This window comes from Hemicordylus capensis, chromosome 5, assembly GCF_027244095.1.
Source record: "Hemicordylus capensis ecotype Gifberg chromosome 5, rHemCap1.1.pri, whole genome shotgun sequence".
Classification (NCBI taxonomy): Eukaryota; Metazoa; Chordata; class Lepidosauria; order Squamata; family Cordylidae; genus Hemicordylus; species Hemicordylus capensis.
Genome location: NC_069661.1, coordinates 65293013 through 65318729, shown reverse-complemented (window position 1 = coordinate 65318729; position 25717 = coordinate 65293013). Strand labels below are relative to the sequence as shown.

Genomic DNA, 25717 nt, shown 5'->3' with positions numbered 1-25717 from the left:
TCATCCCATTTTCATCAGCCCTTTTGCCCTGCTTTCACCCTTATGTCTCGCTGTCTCAGGAACCTAACCCCCCAATTCCCACTGCTCTAATGCCCCGTTATCTGCGGTTTCATTATCCACCCCTTTCATGGAATGGAACCCCTGTAGAGCATGGGGTTTTCCTGTACTAATATACAGAGACAAAGGAGATTGTTTCTAGTCCTCTTAACTATTCTGTCAAACATGTAACAAGAAATAAACATGCTGATGGGGACAAGAAATGAATCAGCCTAGTCTTTAAGCTTCTCTATGCAATACAGAAAGCTATAGACTTGCTTCTCTTTATCAATGAAAAGCTGGGATTCTCAGAAAGTTAACTGATGCACACTGGAACCAAGCTATGAGAGCCAGCATGGTGTAGTGGTTAGAGTGCTGGACTAGGACCAGGGAGACCTGAGTTCAAATCCCTATTCAGCCATGAGACTAGCTGGGTGACTCTTGGCCAGTCACTTTTCTCTCAGCCTAACCTACTTCACAGGGTTGTTGTGAAAGAGAAACCTAAGTATGTAGTACACCACTCTGGGCTCCTTGGAGGAAGAGCGGGAGATAAATGTAATAATAATAATAATAATAATAATAATAATAATAATAATAATTTACAGTATAAGCTATGTCTGCCCTAAGTGATACTAAACTACCAAGCTTTCAACAAACATTTGAGCAATGAAGTTCTTACAATGAATATAAAATTATATTAGTTTTTTTAAAACCATATTAACTTTTTAAAAAATGTATGGGTTGCACATAAATTGAAAGGTGTCTGATGAGGGAAATGTGCTTTAATTTAATCTAATAATACTGTAGGAAATGCTACAGCTTGACACCATTTAGTTTTAGATGCAACATATGCATGTTATTCAAAGCAAATAGAAGCATGCAAACAAACAAATTTGTTATCCTCTTCCAATGGATCTCAACAGTTTCACAGAACTGTGTCAGAGGCACATGTCTATGGTGATGTATGGATCACCTTACATTCAACATCCTCCCTGTAAAAAGCACTCTCTTAAAAACAAACAGAAACACACACACACACTTGCAGCAGGAGAACCCCTTCACTAAATGATTTGAGATGAAAGAAATGCATTATCGCCTGTTAAGCACATCAATGAAAATTCAATTAGGCTGAAGAATATGGGCATAGTCAAGAAAACAAGTGGCAAGGAACTCTTAACAAACCTGAAGGAAGCCTTCCATCTGGTGAAAGAGCTCCGAGTCCCGTTTAATATTGTCCTTAAGAGATTTTGTTTTGGTTGAGAGTGAATGAAGCTCTACATCTATGTTTTCCATAGATATTCTGAAAGAAAAGAAAATTACTTCAATTAAGAGTTCTGGAGAAAGCCATCCCCCACTGAAATGCTGACTGTCTTATGTTAAAAAAAACACCCAAACAAAAGAACACACACACACACTCACAACTCCGCTTTGGGTTTTGTTAAATATGCAGGAAGAGAACAAACTAGGGCTTGACAGTTTAGCAAATATTCCATTCTTGGATGTATGAGCTAATTATTTTTCACCCCTTATTGTTTGTTATCATAGTTTTGTGCCAATTTTCATTAGAACCTTAGAGGAACTGACAAAATACTCCACTAGATTACCAAGCATTAAGTTAAGACAGTTTTAGAAACTTAATTCATGTGTTTCTTGCACAGGAACAAAAGCTGTAATTACTAATAAGGTGTGCAATTTGATTTGAGGTTTAATCTATTTGGGTCAAATAGGGGGCAATTTGCAGATTTGACCTAAAATCGAATCACTCTCGAAAGAGAGGGTCCAATTTGGGATTGAGGCAGATCATCCCTGATTTGACTTGAACAATGTTTTAAGGCCCATTTTGCTAGGAAAGTGGCCTCAAAATGGTGCTTTCCCCCAGGGAGAGCTGATCTTACAATTGGGGTCGGCGGGTAAACCAGTCCTCCGATGCAGATAGACGTGCAAAGTCCCTAGCAGGCAGCTGGTCTACCCGCCAACCCCAATTACTAGACCATCTTTCCCTGGGAAAAGGCACCATTTTGAAGCATGTTTTCCCAGCAAAACGGGCCTCAAAATGGCGTTCGAATCACCCAAATCAATTTGGAACAAATCAGGGGTTATTCGTAGAGACTGCTGGCCAAGTTGGCTGTTCTTGATGAATCAATTAAATGGTTCTATAATTTGATTCAATATTGAATCAAATCACAGAATTTGATTTGTGCACAACCCTAGCTGAAATAGAGAAATATCCATAGCATTACAACTCCTGTATCCATTACCATTCTTGGTGTTAGTCACAGAAACACTACTGAGATGGGAGCTTTAATGATATCTTCCCCCTCATTTGCCTTGTTTCTCTCCTTAATAGGCTTCTATCCTCCTCATCTGAGGGCAGCAGGAGAGAATACACTTGCCCCCACTAACCAGATAACAATAATCTGGCTAAGTTTACATAAATTCACTTTGCATGATTTTGATTTTATGTTTGTAGAGTTTTTTAGGATTTGTCAGCAGGAATAGAAATAATCCCCCACAATTAATTTATCTAGCTAGCTTAAAATCAAGGGGCATTAACATCACCAAATATCAAATGATCCTCCGTAATACTGATCTTTACCTTTAATCAGTTGATCCTTTGCAAAATGATGGATTGACTAATAACCTCTAAAACTATGTAGCAGCCATACTAAAAACACCTTAAAGATCTATTCATTAAACCTTTAAACCTGAAGGTATGCTGCAGGCATCATTCTGTTTGCAGGTGAAACGAAACCACAGTCTATGGTAAACATTTGTTAAGATCTCAGTTTTCATGCCAAAACTTTCTGCATGCATTGAAGTGCTTCACAAAGAAAATGTTCTCAGTCAGGCTTCCAAGTTTTCTGCTTTACCTGGCTGCCTCCTGAACGTGTTGCAATTTTTCTGAAAATGTTAGAAGAACTTTATCCGTCTTCTGGGCTTCCTGAAACAAACAAAATATCCCCATAACATTCCACTCCCATGTGGCAGTCTACAGTACCTTTTTGGATGAGCAGCTGAGAGATTTCTAAAGCAAACATATTAGCTTTAAAGCACAGAACTCCTGTTTAAAAGTCTTATTTAACAAGCTAAACACAACGATGTCTATTTCAGAGCATCTAAGCAATTTTTGTGCTTCCCTAAATCTCATCAAGAGATGAGGAGCATTAGGTTGTCTGCAAATGCCCATTGTGTAAGCCAATACAATATTTCCTGCCTAATCTCCATCTAATATCCATTCTTTTCCACCATGATTACTTGTTAAACCAATTTGCAAAGGGATAACCACAACATCATAGAAATGGATTACACAACCTCAGGAATATAGCAAACTTGTTAGAGATTAAATACAATCAACGTAAGGCTTAAACTAATTGCAATTAATTGCAAAAAAAAAAAGATCAGCTGCAGTTTGAGAACTGCAACACAGACTACCAGATTCAAAACGGGCAGTGAGGGCATTTTCCTTCTCCATTAATTTGCTGAGAAAAGGTTTCTTTCAAAGTATTATCACCAAGTAATCAATCAGATATAGCAACTTCCTCACTGCCTATTATGGTCAGGGGAGGGATGGCAGACAGTCTAGAACTGGAAAATTTAAATATAGTATCCGAGAAGTGCTGGTTCCAGGACTTTGTTATGTATACTTATTCAGTTTTCTACAAGGTTCAGATTTAACCACTACAAGAACACAAGAAAGTTGTGAAGTTATAAAAATGGAAAGGATTACATTTTATTCTTAAATTCTGTAGCCTATTTGTCATATTTATAAAACACTGAACAGAGGAATCTCCAGGTGGTATACAACCATTTAAAACATAGTAAAAATACAACAGTTAAAAAAATCAAAACTTAGTTAAAACCTAATTAGAAAAAACAAAAGATTTCAAAAAAACTTTTAGCAGACAGCCTGAGAGAACAGATGTGACTTGAGGATTTTTTAAAATTTTAGTTTTTAAGGCAGCCAGAGATGGAGAAGCTCTAATATTGGAAGGAAGTACATTCCAAAGCCGGGGGCAGCCACAGAGAAGGTCTAATCCCACATCACCACCAGATGAGCCAGTGGCAATTGTAACTGGACCACCTTACAGGATCTATAAGCTGAGGGGTTCACAACAAAAAAGATTATTGGTTCAAAGCTTATTATCTATAAAACTCTTAACAGCTTGGGCCCAGGGTACTTAAGAGAGTACCCTGAACCTAAGCCATTAAGCGTTTTACAGACAATAACCAGCACTTTGTATTTTAGTCTGGCTGCCACATTCTGCACTAACTGCAGTTTTTGGACTATGTACAAAGACAGTCCCATGTAGAGTACGTTGCAGAAGTCTAACCTGGAGATTACCAGCATATGTACCACTGTTTTAAGGGTGTTTATGTCTAGAAATAGGCGTAACTGATGCATCACATTCCATATCCCTTCTACTAGTTCCTAACATTAATTTATGCGGGCTGCTTAGATTTTGGACTCTTATGTTGGAAATAGTCATTTACATACCAAAGCAACAAAATGAAGCAGATTCATCCCAGGCTTGTTTGCTTTTGTATCTGCCAACTTGAGTAATGATGATAGCTTAAAACCAACTGCATTGCCAGCATAGCCTCCCTAAGGAGTTCAGGGATGGTAGAAGACAAGACAGAGAGGTACGAGATGTGAATTCACAAAAACACTGGAAAAACTCTTCCCCCTGCCCCGATGCCACAAAATAAGGCTTGTTCACTTACTGCATTCATAATATTCCCAGCCTGAAGTACCAAATGTAATATGGAATGCAACTCATCACAGCACATTAGCTCTGGAAAAGAAAAGACACAATGAATTCACTGGCAGCTGGTTAAGGAGGAAATAAATTTACACCATCATGTTCAAATTGCATCCAAGAAATATGCTGTTATTGTAGAAAATTGCAGTTGACTGAAGAATTGGGGGAATTTGTATCCAAGCTGGGGGTGGGGGAGAGACCAACTGGGAAGCTGCAGCCATTGCATATGTTTGCAAGGAAACCAATCAATGGAACTCAGAATATTTTGAAACCAACCTTCCAAAGAATCCAATAGCTAGAGTCTGCAATCACTTATATTAACAGTGATTGTCTATCCTGGATTCTAGCCTGAAAAGGTACTTGAAATTGTCCTTCTACTGATAAGTCACAATGAAGCTACTATTCAGTGCTCAACTTCATTCTGCTAAACTGCTAGCTTCAGAATTACATTTACAGCCTAATCCTATGCATATTCACAAAGGAATAAATCCCACTGATACAGTGAAACTTATTCCCAAATAAATATGCATAGGAATGTATTCCCACTCTGGAACAGTTATTCAATATCAGAGCTACATTAGTAAAAAGAACCAAGGACTGGTTCAAATGATACAGCTGGCAGCACATGTGAACAGGAAGGGGATGTGTCAAGAGCATGCCCATTAGGACGTCCTCCACAGATACCCTGATGCATCTCTTTATTACGTATGAGGACTGCTCATCTGAATGGCCCCTACACATATGCTGCAAGTACTTGGAGTGTGTGTTCAGAGGCCATTTGGATGAACAGCTTCCACACAGGATAAGCGAGACATGTCAAGAGAGTGTTGGGACAGCTGTGGAGGATGTCCCAATGGGTGCACTCTCAGCATTCCCCCTTCATGTGTGGTGCTGACCATATCGTTTGAACCAGTTCAAGGGCCTTTCATATGTTTCTTGTATTGAACACACTACATATTTCCAACACTGGCACTTCAAAAAATCATTTTGTAATAATGATTTTCAGAGCATTTGCAAAGTAATATGAAACAGAACCTACAGAAAATCAGACTTCTTTCACAAATGCCGCAGATCCAAACTTTCACAGGAGGAAAAGAGAATCAATTCATTTTAAGTTGACATGTTTTATTTTTGCTCATCTCTTTACACTGCTCGCTACTGTAATGCTATTTTCAACACATGCATGCATGCATGCACACCTCATCACAGAAAATCTGTTAGAAATATGAGCTTTGCCTATAAAACATTTAAATTTAGCATGCTGATCTATCACTCTGACTATACTAGTTTCACTTTGCATTTAACATTACCAACCAGCAAAAACAGGAAGTACAACAGCTTGTTCTGCTATTATTTATTTATATTCTGCCATCAATGTGTATGGCACATTGTAGAGTACAAGATTTTAAAAAATAAATAAGTTAACAGGTACCTGCCCTGAGGAGTACAATCTAAAATCTGTTAGACAATGCTTTATTAAAAATAACCACCACCACAATTAATGACAATATCTCCCAATAAGACAACATCAGATAGAACACAAACAAAAAATATTGTAAAGAGTACGATAATGCTTCCTATCACCAAACGCAGTCTATGAGGAGTATTGCTGCTCTACTGTACTATTACCAGCCCTAAACAACTTTAAGAACTGCAAGCACAGACCAAGGCACACGGAGCAGTCTAGTTCTTAACTGTTTTATTTCTTCTGTGACTTGGTCAGCTTCCCAGTCATGGAAAATGACTCGGACTCATTTACCAAGAAAAAATGAGCAGGCTGGTTAAATTGGGTAGATTAGGTGAAAGAAACAAGTTGTTCTAGGTAAGAACTAATCTGCCTACATTCACCATCTCTACAACTGGACTAAATTTGGTTCAAATTGAAATTTGGTTCAAAACAAGTTAGATCTATTGTGCTTCAAATGTTCACATGTCTGCCATCTTGGATTGGGGTGGATGACATCATTACAAACTACGCCATTGAGATGTCCCTGTGTGTCACTCAATACAACTGTACCTAATTTCAAATTGGTTAGACAGTCCACAGGTTACCCCAATTGTGCCTCAAATGTTCACACGGCCACCATCTTGAACTGATATCACCACACATCATGCCATTAGGGCATCCCTATGTATCCCTAAAGCTGAAGCTAATTTGGTTCAAATTGGTTAGACAATCCTCAAGTTAGCACACTTGTACCTCATAAGTTTACGTGTCCGCCATCTTGGATCAGGGTGGATGACATCACCACAAATGATGCCATTGCAGTGTCCCTACAACTGTACCCAGTTTGGTTCACATTGGTCCAGGCTTGCAAAGTTGACAGGGGGTGGGGACCACACACACAAACGGACACACAGAATGCCAGGTGATCTCATAAGCCTACTGGGAAGTAGGCTAAAAAAATTAAAGTTTTAAAAGAGGAAACAAACAATACCCTGCAGTTCATCTACCCAAAACAGTATCATCTAGGATACAGGCAATTCTGTCCATATACCGATTAACCTAGTGCTCACCATTGTAAGCAAGTATATGGTAATCAGTACTGTACTTCCAGTATAAATATACCTTACAGTTCTTGTATCATTCATTCCTGCAGGTCTGAAACAATTTTTTAGTTGTTCTTGTTCAATTTTTGTAACACATTTTCTCAGAGTCATCCTGCATGTTTATGAATGCATACCATAACAATTTTTAAAATACAATAAGGAGAATGTGGGGGATGAGGGGAGAGAAAGAGAAACAGACTCCTGTGGATTTGGCAATAGGAAGCCACAGAAGTCAACAGCAATTAAGAGGCCAAGAGATTAGTAGGGACTGTTTTGAGTCAGAATGATATATCTGCTGGATTCTGCACTATCTGGAGCAGCAACGTACATGAGTAAGTGCAAAGGGTTAATCTAAACATATGAAGTGTTTAAATTGGTTACAAATGTTGTAAGATGATAAAAGCAAAGTGTGCCGTCAACTTGATTTCGACTCCTGGTGCCCACAAGGCCCTGTGGTTTTCTCTGGCAGAATACAGAAGGGGTTTACCATTGCCTCCTCCCGCACAGTATAAGATGATGCCTTTCAGCATCTTCCTATATTGCTGCTGCCCGATATAGTAGCAGCGGGGAATCAAACCAGCAACCTTCGGCTTGTTAGTCAAGCATTTCCCTACTGTAACACTTAAGGTGGTTGCCAGTAAGATGATACACTGGCAGAAATATATTGCAGAAAATTAACATATTCAAATACCTCTGTTTCCTGCATACAGGCTTTCTTTGTACAAGCAAGACACTTCTGTTGCTACCTTCCCAACTTTCAAGCCCCACCCCTTTCTTACGCCCAAAATGCATCTTTGTTCTTCAAACAGCCCCTCATACACTGGCCAAACAGGAGATTAATGACCAAACAGCTAGCAAGCAAGAAAGATGCAAACCAGAGTAGACACTGCTGTCAACATTAAGTGGGGAGGGGAGAGCAGAGCAGAAGGTCACAAGAACCACTCTAGACAGTGCATGTCCACTTGCTAAGAGACTGCACACTATTCCAAGTGAAGGAAAAACAGAAGATGAACACAGGCATTACCGAAAGGCAAATAGGAAGGGGAGAAAAATGCCCACATCATGTCCTGAGTAGAGCAAGATGCGAGACACACACACACACACCCCAGACTGACAACACACGCATGCACCCTTATGGAATGTGTCGGATCTAGTTTGCTTCCTTTAAATAGCTAATAGGTACCTGAAATTCCAGAACTCATCTCTCTAGTTAGGTTGATTAACCTGCTACGAAAAACAAGAGCCTAGTGCATGCTGCAACATGTTTAATTACCCTTTGTAGCCATTCTTATAATTGTCATGTCTTTCTGCAGAGAAGTACAAGACGGGGAGAATTCCTTTTTTAACACCATGGCTTCAATTCGCAGTGAGTAGCTGAAAAGAAACAAAGCAAGCTTTAGAGTCTGGAGAAAGGTAGAGCATTTACAGTGGGTGAAATGAAGCCATACGTTTCCTTACTTTGGCACCTGGATTAGCATGTACATAAAGGAATCTGCTTGACACAGTTTTGATATGTCTCCACTGAAGTCTTTTAATTTCTTTACCTAGTGGGAGGGGAGGGGAAGACAAAATGTGAACATATAAATAAGTCAATGGTCAAGCTAATGTTAAAGAGTAAGCTTTAAGAGAGTTCACCTTCATTGTTTACAACATTTGCTTTTGTGACTAAAACCAGATGCAACCTTAGACACCTGGCTGTCACTGAAAACAGCAGTCATTTTGCAAACCTCTCTGTCTGGTGGTACCCAACAGATGACGTAAGAATGCCTTGTATTTCCTTGCCCCCTACTTAGTTGGCTGTAGGAAGGAGTAGTAAACTCAGAACAAAATCATGTACCACTAAAATATCATCAGGGAGTTAAGGGTAGGTATGTGCATGAATGTTTTGGTGGGGCAGGGAGTGGTACCTTTAAGCATGAGTAAAGCAGGTCCTCAGTCATCCCACTGTGGCACGGAGCCATACAGCAGTTGGTGCACAGCTGCAGGGCTTCACCTAGCAGCCTGCGTGTGGTGGTGGGGATGCACACATGACCACTGTGCATGCGCTACACTGCAAGCAGGCTGCTGGGTGAAGCCCTGCTGCAGTGTGTGTAGTGCTGCACCATACCTGGAAAAGCAGTGGGGTGGCTGAGGAGCAGGTAAGGACCTGCTTTACTCATGCTTAAAGGTACCATTCCCCACCCACCAAAATGATTCGGTGCATCCCTAGATAAGGGAAGATGCAACACCAGGCTACCGGTTTCAGCAATAGCCCATAACCACCTAATGTTTAACTCCAGCCTCAAAGGCTTAGTTTCAACACAAACACATATACTTTGTGAAAATAAAAACAGCATATATTTAAAATATTCACCATGTCCTAGATCAGGAGTTTCTAACCTCTCCTTTAAAAAACAAAAACAAACAAACAAAAAAAAAAAACACCAAAAAACAACAACAGTTTCCCTCCTTTTGCAGACCTTCAGCTCAGGTGCCCCATAGATTTTGTGTCTGTGTGCGTGAGTAAGCACTCTAATTTAAATGTATTACTGCAGTCACTGGCTTACATTCAGATAACTCATAAGTATTCCCACTGAAATAAGTGGGACAAGTTTATTTGTCCTATTAATTTCAAAGTGAGTACTCGGTGCCAATTTTCTGAAGCCTGTCAATCAGACTGAGTGCTACGTTGAGCTTCAGCACATAGCCAGCCAACCAGTCTCAAGCCTCCTCATTTCCCTCCTGCAGCAGACACATCAACTTCAAATCAGCGATCCTGAGATGGAAAACAAACTGTGTGGCTGCAGCATGGGGAGGCAGGAGCCCTTCAAGTACCCCCCATGGAGAACCCCTGCCCAAGATATTAACCAAGTTAGGTAGGTGAGGAAAATCTGTTGGACCACAGAATGGCTCCTTCACTGGCCTTATGTCTTACACATTGCTTTGGGGTAGCAGAAGTGTCAACAAATGAGCATACTGCTAGGGAAAACTGTGTCCTGGTTTCTACAAGAATGAAATCATTTCATTTGATTCCTATCATCAGTTAAATTTTCTGTCTGACACACATCAGACATGCAAGGGACTTCAAGATCAATCTCCATGTTGTCACAAATCTGGCAGAATGCACACACACACACCTGGAAGTTTAAGACAGGCTGGTTAGTGCTATAAGATACCAGGAGACAACCTGCCAACATATTTGCATGTAAAAGATACGAACAAGTTGTGTCTCATTTCTCTCTACATTTCTCCTCCAGGGGAACTATTTCACACATTCTTGGTCTCTGCTCAAACAAGGATATATTTCTTTATTTTTGGAACATATAAACTTCTCCATTGACATATTTTGTAGTTTGTGAAACGGCTAACAGAACATGAAGATAAACACGATTTTTTTAATTTAAGCTCCTTAAAGAGTAAAATGTTTCAAGTAGGTTTTCCTGGGACAGTATTGATAGTCAGTTGATTCAAAGAGAGTGCAAGTTTGGTTTATAGCATGGAATTGAACTCTCAAGTGTGGAGCACCTTTAAGATTATTTTTAACCATTGCATCACCACTTTGACAACTTAAAATTGAATCAGTCCTTCAGAATATGCAAATGAATGCAAGCCCAATGGGTTTTGGATTTGTATGAGCTCCTCTTTAATCCTTCAGACACACTTCCCCCCCTATTGTACTCTGTTGTAAGTCACCTTGGAGTTCATTTAATCAAGAGGAGGATACCCATCTTCAAAATAAGAGCAAACTGTGGGAGCTGTGGTTGTACAGATTCCCTGCACATATGATAACATAAAGGAGCTACCTACGTGCAAGATAAGCATACCATCTTTGTGAAATATAACCAGACATGCATTATTATTTCACAAGGCATGAATACCAGGCATAAAATCAAGTGTAGCCAGGTATATCCTCCTGTTTCCCCTTACACAAATCTATTCTTATCCCACACTAACCCTTTCCCACGCCTGATAGCAGATACCTAAAATAAGCAATTTAACCATCTGCCTAGGAGTCACACCCCAACCCTAAATCAAGCTCAAGCATTCTGCACATGCTTCAAAAGGCACTCATTTCACATGTTGCATATGGAGCCCATTATTTAAGATGTTCTTGGGCACACCTCTGCTCAAAAGCGTAATGTTTTTGAACTTAGGACACATTGAAGCAAACACCCATTTTGCTCAATTGATGTTACATTTGTGGTGGAACAAGCTACTCCTATGGCTGGCAGGCTGCCATATGGCATCCATATAGCAATGTATGGATGAGCACCACATGAGGGTAGTCCAAATCACACAAGGGTACTTTATATGAGCATATCCTCCTTCACTGGGGCTACTGTCATTGACATGGGAAGTACCACAAAAGAGAAATATCCTCACATAAGCAAGGGATGAGAGCTGGTCACAGAGATGGTCTGAAGTGTCAACTATGTAACAAAGGTAATGTATGAATTGGGTCTTGGGGAAAAGAAAAGAAAAACTATGCCCACCATTCATTCAGATGAGAATTCTTCTGAGGTAGAACTGGTGATTAACTCCCAACAGACTTTTTATTCTTTACACACTGTATTCTTATCATGGTAATTGAAGCCCTATTCAGAAACATTAGCACTGCAGGAGCTATTTCTAACACAGGAGCCATGTGGGAACTTTTCCACTCAGCTTTCAGCCAGGAGCGTAGGCAACCATAAATGGGGAAAATCAATTGGCTCAATCCACATAGTTCCTGTATCCAGCCACTTACTTGAGTGGTACAGGATCTTGCCACAGAGAAACAGCTTGGTCCATGCTGCTAGCATTAAGTGAGAATGTGGGCATACTAAACAAGTCGAGGAAGAGGATAAGTTTCTTCTCTCCCTGATGGTTTAAAATATCAAGAGCCACTGTTAAGTCACACTTCATGTTTGCGCAAGAGTTTGCAAGTTATCATATTGGCACACAAGATCTGCAAGTTATCATATTCGCTCATTGTTTCTTAAACTAAGAGTGCGATATATCAGAGAAGTCTGGGTAAACCACATGCAGGTGTGACTACCTATATGAACTAAAATAGTAGCAGCTCAGAATTACCCAGGAAGCTCAAGTCCTATCCTTCTCCACTAGCTGCTTAAGGACAAGAATGGAATTCAGAAAATACTGCTGGAAATTGTGTAGTTAAGAGATGTGTAAGAACCAAGGGACAGCAAGGAAGGCGGTATGTATATCAATGGTAGGGAGAAAGGCAGAAGCAAGTGGTGGTGGTGGGAGTGTGGATACATCAGTTGAAGAACCCAAGAACTTCCTAAACCTGGAGTAGGGAAGAACCAGAAACTTTGGAAAGAGGTGCATTTCAGAGTTCTGTTTGTTCTATGTGCAACTCCTGCATCTGCAAAGACTTTTCAAAGGCAGGGCGACACTAGGCCCATTAAAGAAATGCAGGATTTTACAAACCACCAATATTATGGCAGCAGCAGCTTGTCATCTATTCACCTTTATTCCTTTTTTCCTAGCCCCACTTGCAAGTTGATTTTGGCACATCTTTTAAGACTGCCTCAAGGCTGGATAGTGCTTGTGCTCCTAACTTCACAGGCCACCGAGGGAAGGAAAAAAACAGCACCAGAAATTGGTCCTTGCCAGTTGATCTAAGATTCTAACACAAACAGTCACTCGAAACAAAAGCATCAGTAATTTAGTACTAGTTTCTAACTCACTGGAGTCATTTGCTATTAATGGCAAGATCAGGGGCGTAATGAGGCTGGAGTGGGCCCAGAGACAAAATTTTAAAATGGGCCCCTCGCTGATACACACACACGCACTTCACATTTGACTTGCCTTTGGGGGCCCCCTCAAGGTGTGGGGGCCCCGAGGCAGCCACCTCCCCTTGCCTAATGGTAGTTACGCCCCTGGGCAAGATAGATAATTTGGCAAACAACCCTCTGCACAAACACTGGGAACACTTCAGGGCTTCCAGTAGACAAGGCCACATCTACTGAATCAAGGAAAGTTGAATTCTGTAATACTGTATGTTAACTAAGCAAACCAGTATCCACAAATGCAGACACCAGGTTAACCACCCCCGCTCTTCTCTCAACCAAGAGGCGGTTTTCTTCTATGAGACTGCCAGTTTTCCTGAGCCTGGATCTTAGGGTAGGCCTGAGAGCAGAATGGTCTGGTCTTCAACTTCATGTTGCACTTTGGAGGTATGCAGAACAGCTCTGAACCACAGCGGAAGAAATCAGAGATGAGACCCTGTCACAAATCCTCTGTGCATGACAGAAGACTCAGGGGTGGAGGACAGATTTTTTTTAGATTCATGGGTACAACGTATTAATGGAAAGTGGCAAGGTGCTACTCAGGGTACTGAAGCTCCGTTCAGACCTCTGGAAATCCTCTTTAGTCCTCTCCTTGGCTTTTGAGATCACTTTACAGCTAGAAATTTTGTTTAAAAAGTGTAAACACTAAGATTTTCAATATTTTCTCTTATGCATACAATACCAAATGCACAATTGCTGGTGCATATAGAGCACTGGCCATAAGGCTAGTTAGAACATTTCTTTCCAGAGTTCAACATCTGAAGCAGTGGCCCATTATACATGTTGTAGCCTTAATTGCAACATACGTTAGATTAACGCACATTTCTAGCTTGTTGAATTCGTCTTTATATTCTTATCTAAAAGCTAGCTTGCATTAAAGTAAAGGTTTTTGTGTATATTTCTACACTGGAGCAAAGCAGCATTCAAGCTGAAACATGTTAATGTCTAGTTAGCTGGAAAACACCCATGACACCACGCACATTTGAACAGTTTCAACAACTATATTACAATTCCCTCTCTTCCTTGGGCTTTAACATTGCTCTCTCCTGCTCCTCAAACCTATCACATTTGGTGGTTTCAACTGTTATCCCACTCCTTTAGGACCTTATTGGGCACCTTCTGCTCTCACTCTATACCCTCTAGGGATTCTCATGATTTTACCTTTTTCCAAATCTACACCTAGCATTCCACAGCTTTTCATACCATAACTTTTTTTTGCTGCTATTTCTTCCTTTATGTCTTTCTTGGCATCTCAGTTTGAACATGAGAATCACAATTCATCATTCTTATATAAAGCATGTAAACACTCCATTCCTTTAGTACTATTTCTGCCGAATCTGTCATTTCCCCCTCTCACCTCTAGCATGAAAACTTGGCAATATTTTTAGCTCTACCTTCCTTCTCTCCCCACTTACAAGCTGTAGGAAAGGCATCTCTTCAGTATCTCAAAAGATTCCATCTCTTTCTTCTTGCATATACTGCTAAACTCTTATTCATGAGTCATGCTATACCTATACTACAGCAGCCTTGTCCACTTGGGCCTTGGCTGAACCATCTTGCTCATCAGTTGTTAATGCCTACAAGCCGATTCAAATGTTCAGGGGAGGCTCTGGTATAGCCCTTCACATGTAGAAAGATTCTGATATGGGGTGCCACAAGCAGGCCCATAGGTACATTCCAAGATGGTACAGTCCCAGGATTTTGAGTCTGTTGTAAAATTTCCTATTCTCCAAGCCCCTGAGCTGAATACCTAAGATCTGTCTGATCAACATCAAGCTTCTATCCTCACAGTTAAAACTTTCCACCATCCTGTCCCCAATTGTCTTACTACTTTCCTGAATCACATTTTCTCTCGTCATTTTCTCCCATCCCTTTGAACCCTTACCACACCGTTTTGCTCTGTTATTGATATGCCTGGAATGTTATAACTCTCCATTGCTGCACAATAAGCAGCTTTTCATTCTCCCCTCACAATCTTTTAACATTTTAGCCTTTTCTAGCCCATCTTGTCTGTCCTGTTGATATTTTTGCCCTTTGCCTATGTTTTATTACTCAAGCCATACATCTATTGTTTCCAAATGTTTCGCCAACAGGTGTTTTCAAGGGTGTCCAAAAGCTTAAGAGGAAAGGAGTGATTAAACATTCCTAAATGTATACTGGTGGTTCCACAATTTTCACACTTAGCTACATCCTCCTAAACATTTGTTCAAATGTAACATCACCGCAAGGCTGCTGTAATGTGTTTTGTGACAGTAGTCAGCATCTCCCAAGCCAAGCATTATATTTTCAGGGTAAGACACTACATTATCCAATTAGTATTTTGTTTTTCGCAGTCTAAGTTTAGGATGTGAAATTTCTCTCATCTTTTCCAGAACTGATACCATTTGTCCCCTGCCCAGAACGCTGCCACACAACCACTCTTTTACCTCTTCTGTTTCTGGCAGTAACTTGAATAGTTCACGCAGTATCTCAGAACCATAGAGATCACTTCTTCCTGAATGAAGATCTTCAATTACGGATTCAACAGATCTTGAAGGAAAAATATTAAAAAAATATATACTTCAGTGCCAGGAACATTGCTTTCCACAGATGAGACCACTATATTTCTTCCATCTATGAACTCACATCTATGAACCCAGTCACGTGTATCTCAGCCTAACCTATCTCACAGGGTTTTTATTTATTTATTCGATTTCTGTACCGCCCTTCCAAAAATAGCTCATGGCAGTTTACACAGAGAAATAAATAATAAATAAGATGGCTCCCTGTCCCCAAAGGGCTCACAATCTAAAAGAAACATAAGATAGACACCAGCAAGAGTCACTGGAGGTACTGTGCTGGGGCTGGATAGGGTCAGTTACTCTCCACCTGCATGGTGTAGTGGTTAGAGTGCTAGACTAGGACTGAGGAGACCTGAGTTCAAATCCCCATTCAGCCATGAGACTTGCTGGGTGATTCTGGGCCAGTCACTTCTCTCTCAGCCTAACCTATTTCACAGGGTTGTTGTGAAAGAGAAACTTAAGTATGTAGTAGACTGCTCTGGGCTCCTTGGAGGAAGAGTAGGATATAAATGTAAATAATAGTAGTAGTAGTAGTAGTAGTAATAATAATAATAAGAAGAAGAATCACCACGTTAAAAAGGTGCCTCTTTGCCAAATTAGCAGGTGGGTTGTTAGGACAAGCATAACCATGAACACTGCTCTAGGCTCTTTGGAGGAAGAGCGAGATATAAATGTAATCAATCAATCCTGAATTATGTCGTGATAGCGTCATTCTAATACAGTGCTCAATGGCATGATGGTGTAGTGAGCTTTCTAGTAACAGAGGCATGGTACTCGTGCCTCTGAGTACCAGTTGCAGGGGAATAACAGCAGGAGAGAGGGCATGCCCTCAACTCCTGCCTGTGGCTTCCAGCAGCATCTGGTGGGCCACTGTGTGAAACAGTATGATCAACTAGATGGGCCTTGGGCCTGATCCAGCAGGGCTATTATGTTCTAGAGAGGTTTCACTGAAATGAACAGAATTGTCCTCGTGGACTATGCTTTTTGCCTCTAACACAAGTAGTACATTGATGTCAATTACACCAAAAAATAAAGCAGGGCCAGAAAGCACAACAACCTACAGTTCCTACTCTTGGGTAATTTTTCATATACAATTTTTTTTTTTTAAGTGAAATACTTTCTAAAAAGATAGCAGCTTTCTACTCTGAGAGGAAATCTAAACTCAACTGAAAACAAGTATCCAGTTGAAGGTGGCTTAACCAAAATTCAATCTTAAGTTCCAATTCTATGTTTTAATCCCATATTTAAGGAAATATGGTATCAGGCTCACTGATAAATTTATGCTTTATTTTCAAACTGGATTGCACTTACAGCTATATTACTCAAAGCTGAGTATTTCTGCTTTTCCTGCTATATTTTAATAATGTTTGTCAGTTGCAGATGTGAAATGTCTTACTTTTTGAACTGCTTGAGAAAGATTCCAATGTTCATACTTCTTTTGGCATCCAAAATATTAATCTGAGGAGAGAGAAGGGGGTGTCAAAATGCATTAAAACTTGTTCAGACTATTTTATTTATTTAAAAATATTTCTATACCGCCCAAAACTTGAGTCTCTGGGCGGTTTGCAATTTAGTCATCCTGAATGACTTTGTTCACATTTCCTGGCACAGGCAAAGATTCTACTCCATAGCAAATACAGGGATTTCATCTCTCTTCACCATGAAGATACTCTAACCCCAACCATGCTCAGATATTCATTTGAAAGCTTACCATTCAAATATGTTTAAAACCAGACCTATAATTTTAATTATAGGCACTTTTGTTTTGCTACAGAAACTTTTCATTACATGCAAAATTGGCATCCAATATAGTATTGTTAACAAGTCACATTATTACTTTCAGAAGAAGAGAAGTAGTCTGTTTCTCATCTTTAGTATCAAACAATGGTGCCTCTACACAGTGATCTGTACTTTAAGTACAACTGTCTTACAGCACATCTTTATAGCTTCTTTTAATTACTACATCTTCACAACACTGCTTATTTAACATCTGTCTGGCAAGAATAGATTAGATACACAATAATTTCCACAGTCATGCTAATTAAGTGTGTGTGTGTGTGTGTGTGTGTGTGTGTGTGTGAGTGAGAGAGAGAGAGAGAGAGAGAGAGAGAGAGAGAGAGAGAGAGAGAGAGTGTGTTAAGACACACACACACACACACACACACTCCCCTCTCACTGGTTCATATGAACGGATGAATGATGAGAAGTGCAGTTTCCAGCAAAAAATATAGATACAGGCTTGGATCTGAAAGGTGTCCTCCTGCTAACACAAAGCCCACTCATGGAATGATGGTTTCTGACACAGTGGAATGGCATTGAGTGAAAAAAAGGACCCCAAATCCAGAGAAATTCTTCTGTTGTGGAAAACTTGTCAAGACATTTTTATGGTCCACTAGAGTTAATGCACCTAAGCTTGCATCTTCCTTATTTACCATGATTCTAGGACTGCACCATAACTCCCAATACATTGTGGCACTGTACTAGGAGGAGCATTCTTTTAGTGAACTCTTGTGCAATATAAGAGTTCACAGAACAGCACTAAGACATTGTCTCCTAGTCATGGTTCTTTGGATCGAAGCTATAAATAGCATGCAAATTATATCTGAATGCTGTTCTGGTAAATCCCCCTGAAAGACTGCTAGAATTTTTTTTTCCCTTTACCTGCTTACCCTCATGAATCTAGGTTGTTACTTTTACATCTTGTAGGAATAGTACGAGTTAAAAACCTAAACTACATTTCATTCTTATAGTGTCTGCTATCAGTAATAATGAGGAGTGCATAAAGAGAGAGAAAGCGATGAGAAACTTAGTTTTGCAATGCTTAGTTTTTGCAATGCACGTTCTGCATTAGTGTTTTCATTTTTTATGCTTATCTTTGTGGCAGAATGATAAGGATGATTTGTCCTACTTCAATGTGGGTTCACTACTATTTTTGAAAAAAGAAAAAAGACCACTGTAACTGACATAAAAACACTCAAGCCACATTACATCTGAATGGAACAAAAAAGTCACTACATTCCATACTGGAATCTGAGAAGTTAGCAACTATCTTCTGGAATCATTCCACCTTATGTCATTAGGTTAACATTTTACAGCAGTAACTTGGTTTTCTTTGCTGCCATCAACCATCGCTTGATTTATTAGCACTGGAGAACTGTTTCATGTTGTCTGTCACCTGCAGGCCATAAAACACCTGCAAATACAGATGTGCAAGAATGACAATCTCTGTCTGGTAATTGTTCAACCACATACTGGCTAACCTAGCAGACCTCTGCTCACTCTCTTTTGGCCTAACCTACTACATGGGACAGTTTAAATCTGAGATGCACAAGATTATAACTTGCCTAAAGCCTTTGGACAGGGTGGAGAGGAAATCTAAATGAATAAGATACAAATGCCTGACTCATACTTAGTCACAGTAACAAATCAATCCTATGCTACAATTTTGATCACAGGAATGACTTCAGAATTTTTATCTGAACAAGATTATTATGTGGAAAGTAAAAGAGCAGGGTGGCAGGGGAGGGAAGGCTGTAATGTACTGATGATAAGGGGAGACCAACAGTGGCCTTTTGAAGACAACATGCAGATGTTTGTCAAGATTTTGTACATCTGAAGAACACTGAAATAACCTCCTGTTATCAAATGCAGTTTGTCTCTCATGCATGTCTCACATTGAGTGAGTGAGTGTGTATCAGCTTGCACTGTCTTGCATAAAGATCATCAACCTCTTCTCTCTAATCACTAAACCAAGATTGTATCATTAAGTGAAAGCCCATGCACCTACCACAGGTTCAGCTAACATTACAAAGGCTGTATCTAATCTGTTCTCAAATGTTTTGCTGAATGTTCCTTCATTGACCTCTAAAGTTGTTATTCAATTGACTAATTGGTAAACTTAGATTAGAAGCAACTTGGAGGCACCTTGCACACAAGGACTAGGGATGTGCAAACAGGTTCGACGTTGAACTGGTTCAGTTTGACAATTTGGGGTCAAACCAAACCACTCACTGTTCAGTCTGATCTCAGACTGAATACCCCCCCACCGCCCCGCTGTTTGGGGCGTTCGTGAGTCATTTTTACGGGGATTTTTTTAAAATTTTAGTACTTACCCCCCGGGGGGGGGGAACCAAGCGGACACAGAGTTACCTGCTCTGGGGGTTAACCATGATCCAGGCCACACAGAGGCCTGTTGCACATGTGCGGTGGCTTCCAAGATGGCCACCGCAAGGGGGAAAAGGCCTGAAAAGGGAAAAAGAATGCCAGAACTGAGAAATCTTTGGCATAAGAAAGGCCAGTGGGGGAGGGCGAAACTCCATAGACCCCCCCATGCCTCAGAGAAGCCCCCTGAGAGGATAAGTACTAAAAAGGTTTCCCATAAAAATGACTCTGTACCCCCCCCAACTGAACCAAACCAGGGGTGAGTGGGTTCGATGGGGGACAAAACCGAACTGGCCCAGTCCAGTTCGGACCCGAACCCAACCAGCCAGTTTTGTGCACACCCTGATAAGGAGGACATTCTTTCACCAGCACTGAGAACTTCCATCTCAAGAAACTACATCAAGGTATAGAAATATTTTAAGGTAAGATAACTTAACGATTCCATGATTATCTAGTGTGTTCAGGTTTTTTTGTTTGTTTTTTAATGTGGGATACTACTTCAGGCCTTGAACATTTTACTTTGGATCTTGGGGCCAACCCCAAAATTTAGCAACCAGACAATGGATGCTTGACAAGATTACCAAAAGAGTGATGCACATTAATGGGAGGGAGGAGGAGGGTAAATGGGCTTCTCTGTAACATACTTAGAAGAAACAGTGCCTGGGACAAATACATATTTTATTAAATACTCTACCTCTGAATCTTAGGTGCCATGGTTCCCTGGCGGCTGGGAGTTGTCAAGCCCTGGGCTGTTCAGGCAGACATTTATACAGCTGTCATAGTAGCTGATCTTGCAGAGACTATCTAGGACATAGTTATCTCTATGGTTGTCTCAAAATACTGGCACCCTTGGTTTGCCTGAGCAGCGGGTGCAACAAAGCCATTTTGGAAACAAGGCTTAGACAAGTTATGACATCTTCTAGAGCCCTTTAACCTCTCTATATTATAGCTGTTGGATATTGTTGTGCTCTGATGTTTTGATGAATTTCTTTTTCTGGTCAGTGACCAAATAAAGAATTATCATTTTGTCATTTTGGAAAATGACAGAAACTCTTGAAGAACTTAGAGATAGGGATATCACACAGCAAAAGAAGAGGGGAAATCTTTAGAATGCCTTCATCAAATGAACTTGTCACACAACAATGATGTATTATTAAGAAGGAAGAACACATGTGGCAACAATTCACCTCAATTACTAAATCCCCTCATATCCCTAGCAAGTGTAATATCTGTATTAGGTCTATGTGATAAAAACATCCAAGAGGTGTGATCTTCCACATCCAGGATACGCCACCAGTTTCAGAAAATAGCCTGTGAACTGGATACAAGAACAGAGTCACACCCATACCCATTCCAATAAGCAAACATGTTTGCATGGGCCCTTGCTTAGAATATCATTCTCTCTCTAGCAAACATATATATTCATTATTACCCTATTGATGGAACTACAACACAAGGTGCAGCAAATTGTACAGGGGCCATGAAGAAAGGAAAGGGGGCATATTTGCTCCAGAGGGCAGGTATTTTCCACACTTTCTCTATGAAGCTATTTTTACTTTGTTTGCTGATCCATGTGCCATGATTTCCCAAATTTCCACCTCAACATTTGCCCTATAACTTTGCTAGTGAATACTTAGCAACAGGAAATGAGCACCCACCCACTGGAAGTACTCAAATACTGAGAAAAACAAACAAGAGGGGGGAAAGTTAAAACCTGTTTAAGTGTTGCTCAGAGCACAGCAATTATAATATATGCGTTTACATGTAAACGCCATATTTTTATCACTCCTAAATCCTGTTTGGCATTCCTGTCAGCTATCATATCATTTGAGGTTTGGTTCTGCTCCTACCTAAAAGTATGTCAGTATGCAGAACGTTCCAAGTTCCCTCCCTGGAATCTCCAAGATAGGGCTGAGAGAGACTCCTGACTTGGAGCATCTGCTGCCAGTCTGTGTGGACAATACTGAGCTAGATGGTCCAATGACAGCTTCCTATGTTTCCATGTTTCATTATTCTCCAGTCCAGAGACTGGAGTTTCTCAGGAATCTACATATCTTCACTTCTCACAAAGAGTCATGTACAGATGTTCAGTCAGATAAATAAAACTACGTTATTATTTCAAACAAAACTACACTCCATGCTCAAAATAAAGCTATACAATGCCAACTGATACCTTATTTCTAATCAGAAAATGAGGCAGATAGCAATTTCACTAAACTTTCAAAATAGTTATCCAGTCCTTTTCTAACCTTGCAAAAAAGGGACAACATGAATGGTACCCTTTGCTGAGAGAGTCTGCCCTGGTTGCATTTGAATGGGAGACGTGTGAGCACTGTAAGATATTTCCTTGGGGATGGGGTCCCTCTGGGAAGAGCATCTTCATGCTTGCATACAGAAGGTTCCAAGTTCCCTCCCGGGCATCTCCAAGATAGGGCCAAGAAGGACTCCTGCCTGCAACTTTGGAGAAGCCGCTGCCAGTCTGTGTAGACAATCCTGAGCTAGATGGATCAGTGATCTGACTCTGTATAAGGAAGCTTCCTATGTCCCTAAGGGAGTTATAGTAATGCTTTTAAAATTAGTTGTACATTAACTACATTTTCAATCATATTCCTAATGAGTTACTGCTACCAAGTTTCAGAGCTTTTTCTTCATCTTTCTTCCATCTCTTTACCATTATCTTCTCAATTCCTCCAACTTGGGCAGTTATTTTATTATTTATTCATTGATTTTATTTATATACTTGCCCTTCCTGAAGTGGCTCAAGGCAGTTTAAGGCTGCATCATTTTTTATCACGTAGGTTCTTAAGGGCACAAACCACACCACCCAGGACAGACTAAAGAATATTTGGGGGGGGGGCAGAGGGTATGGAGGCCCTGGACTTCAGCCCCGAAGGCCAGGGGGTAAGAGCACCTATGGGAAAGAGGGGAAGCTGAAGCAAATGTCCAGTTCTCCACAGTACTGTAAGCCTCTAAGAGCAGTAATTTGGAGCATGGCAGCAATTACAGCTGGGTATAAGATGCAATACCAAACCCGCAGTAGTAAGTTTTTCATTCCGACCGCCATGCACCCGCTCCCCACGTAAGCATAATAAATACCATGAAATTGAATGCTGGTTCAGCCAAGGGGCCACGAAATAAAGAACTCAAGCTCTACCAATATTTTCACATTCATAATACAGTCCATACATAGGGCGGCCCTCATTCTCCTTAGTGTTTCTGACCTGTGCTTGACCATATTCACCTGAGATCTGGCTTCACTGGCACCCCTTATACAAAAGAGCTATAGGGGTTGGCAGAGGAAGAAATGTTAACCGGTCAATGTTGTCCAAAGCCAGATTCTGCTGTCATTGTTTTCAGACCTCAATGATGGTGAGAGGGAGGCATATCTGAATTAAATACAGCAGGCATGCTTCCTAAATAGTGCCACTGCCTTATAAACATTACATTCATTTTAACCCTAGCTCTGCCTATGCCAAAACAAATCCATGGCTGGTTAATACTTCTCAGACCAGCCCCACCACACTCAATAAGGATGTGCGTGGGAGACATGAGCACTAGCACTCTGGGATGTGCACAGAACTGGTGACTGCCAGTTTGAATGTTGCGGGGGGGGTAGCTTTAAGGACTGGGGAGTGTGCTCTTCCCCCACCCCGTGTCCCCCCTGCTGGCAATGTGTGCAAAACCGGTCCCGTAGGGTGGCAGCGTATCTCCTTGCCGCCCAGTGCATTGTGCACACGCACTGGGCGTTTCTGGCTACTTCCGGTCTGTGACGCATCAGGGCTAATTTTGCAGACAGCACCGGCAGGGGACATGTGGCTGGTGGGGTGTGTGTGTGCAGCGGAGAGCACCCTCTCCAGTCCTTAAAGCTACCCCCCCCCCGCAACATTCAAACTGGCAGTCACCAGTTCTGTGCACATCCCAGAGTGCTAGTGCTCATGTCTCCCACGCACATCCTTATTGAGTGTGGTCGGGCTGGTCAGAGAAGTATTAACCAGCCATGGATTTGTTTTGGCATAGGCAGAGCTAGGGGTGAAAATGAATGTAATGTTTATAGGGCAGTGGCACTATTTAGGAAGCATGCCTGCTGTATTTAATTCAGATATGCCTCCCTCTCACCATCATTGAGGTCTGAGAACAATGACAGCAGAATCTGGCTTTGGACAACATTGACCTTTGAACCTAAAAGGGCCTCCGAACCAGTTCCGTGCACATCCCTAATGAACACGTGTGTCCTTCCATGTTCCTGTGTGTAAGGACACTTTTCTCTAACTGCAGTGGAGTGCTTCATCCAAACTAATTGTCTATATATGCACTATATTGGTTTAAAAGGTGCCATGGCACATGCGGGGCCGGGGAGGGAAGGCAGCGCGCACACACCTCTTTACCACATGTGATTGAGACCAGTCAGAGCAGTATAATCCAAGCCAGCCACTCACAAAAATGTAACAACTTAACATTCTGCCATGCATCAGCTTTATATCCTCCAATATAGATCCATTAGATCTTCACTGGAATTCCTGGGAGGGGTTTAACAGGACCGTTTCACACAAAATAAGGTGGCTAACATCCTAACAAAACACAGTGCTTCTGAAAAGGTCAACTCACTCAGCTGCTGCTGGCTCAGTGCAGGGTGGGGTGTGTGTGCAAATTTTGACAACCTCCCCTTCCCACAGGTTATGGAGTCCTCGGGGGCATATTTTGGGCCAATGTAGAGAGCTCCAGGAGAAGGGGAGCTAATTGAAATGCATTCTAGTATGGAACTTTTCAGAAGCAGGTGTAACACCAGTGCTTCTCTTGTTGCACTGGGTTAGTCAAGACATCAACCTTCCCCAGCCCGATAAACACATTTAGCCTTAATGTTGTGGCAAGACCCCTGTCACCATGACAACCTATTTTATGGCCACAGTACATTCTGTGGAGTAGCCCCACTTATGTTTATAGGACTAAAGTTATTGGAGGACACTAGCTAGAGTAAAGAAAAACTCTAAATGGCAGACTATGAAGAGGAGGTGGTCAAGATCTTTTAACTGATGTTTGAGAAGTAGGAACATAGGAGGCTGCCATATACCAAGTTAGACCTTTGGTCCATCCAGCTCAGTATTGTCTACACACACTGGCAGTGGCTTCTCCAAGGTTGCAGGCAGAAGTCTCTCTCAGCCCTATCTTGGAGATTCCAGGAAGGGAGCTTGGGATCTTCCACATGCAAGCAGGCAGATCCTCTTCCCAGAGTGGCCCCAAGCCCTAAGTGGAATATTTTAACAGTGCTCACACAAGTAGTTTCACATTCAAATGCAAACCAGGGCGAACCCTGCTTTGCAAAGGGGACAATTCATGCTTGCTACCACAAGAGCCACCTAATGGCACAACGGGGAAATGACTTCCCCAGAGGTTGCCAGTTCGAATCCTCACTGGTATGTTTCCCAGACTATCGGAAACACCTATATCAGGCAGCAGTGATATAGGAAGATGCTGAAAGGCATAATCTCATACTGCAAGCGAGGAGGCAATGGTAAACCCCTCCTGTATTCTACCAAAGACAACCACATGGCTCTGTGGTTGCCAGGAGTCAAAACCAACTCAACGGCACACTTTATCTTTACCACAAGATCAGCTCTCCTCCCAAGTACACACAGCTATGATTCTAACACCCTTAAGTATACCGTATTTTACGGACTATAAGACGCTATGCACTATAAGACGCACCTTAATTTTAATCCAGTTTTTCAGAGTTTTAACATATTAAACTGTTAAAACATATAAGACGCTCCTGAATTTTGGCGGATATTTTTCGAGGAAAAAAGTGATTCTTATAGTCCATAAAATACGGTACTTAAACACCCAACTCTTTCTCCCATCTCTTTAAGTCTTACTAAAA

At 41.1% G+C, this 25717-nt stretch overlaps 1 protein-coding gene across 2 annotated transcripts in view; it reads right to left on the bottom strand.

Moving 5' to 3' along the window:
* Positions 1–25717, bottom strand: part of FHDC1 (FH2 domain containing 1) — a 58257-nt gene that overhangs the window by 16513 nt on the left and 16027 nt on the right. For both annotated transcript variants that reach the window (XM_053258629.1, XM_053258630.1), the window contains exons 4-11: positions 17078–17139; positions 15547–15649; positions 8805–8890; positions 8620–8720; positions 4759–4829; positions 4532–4639; positions 2907–2977; positions 1219–1336 (exon numbers count right to left, since the gene is read on the bottom strand). In XM_053258629.1, the coding sequence (XP_053114604.1) occupies positions 1219–1336; positions 2907–2977; positions 4532–4639; positions 4759–4829; positions 8620–8720; positions 8805–8890; positions 15547–15649; positions 17078–17139 (720 nt within the window). The remainder of the gene's footprint in view (positions 1–1218; positions 1337–2906; positions 2978–4531; positions 4640–4758; positions 4830–8619; positions 8721–8804; positions 8891–15546; positions 15650–17077; positions 17140–25717) is intronic.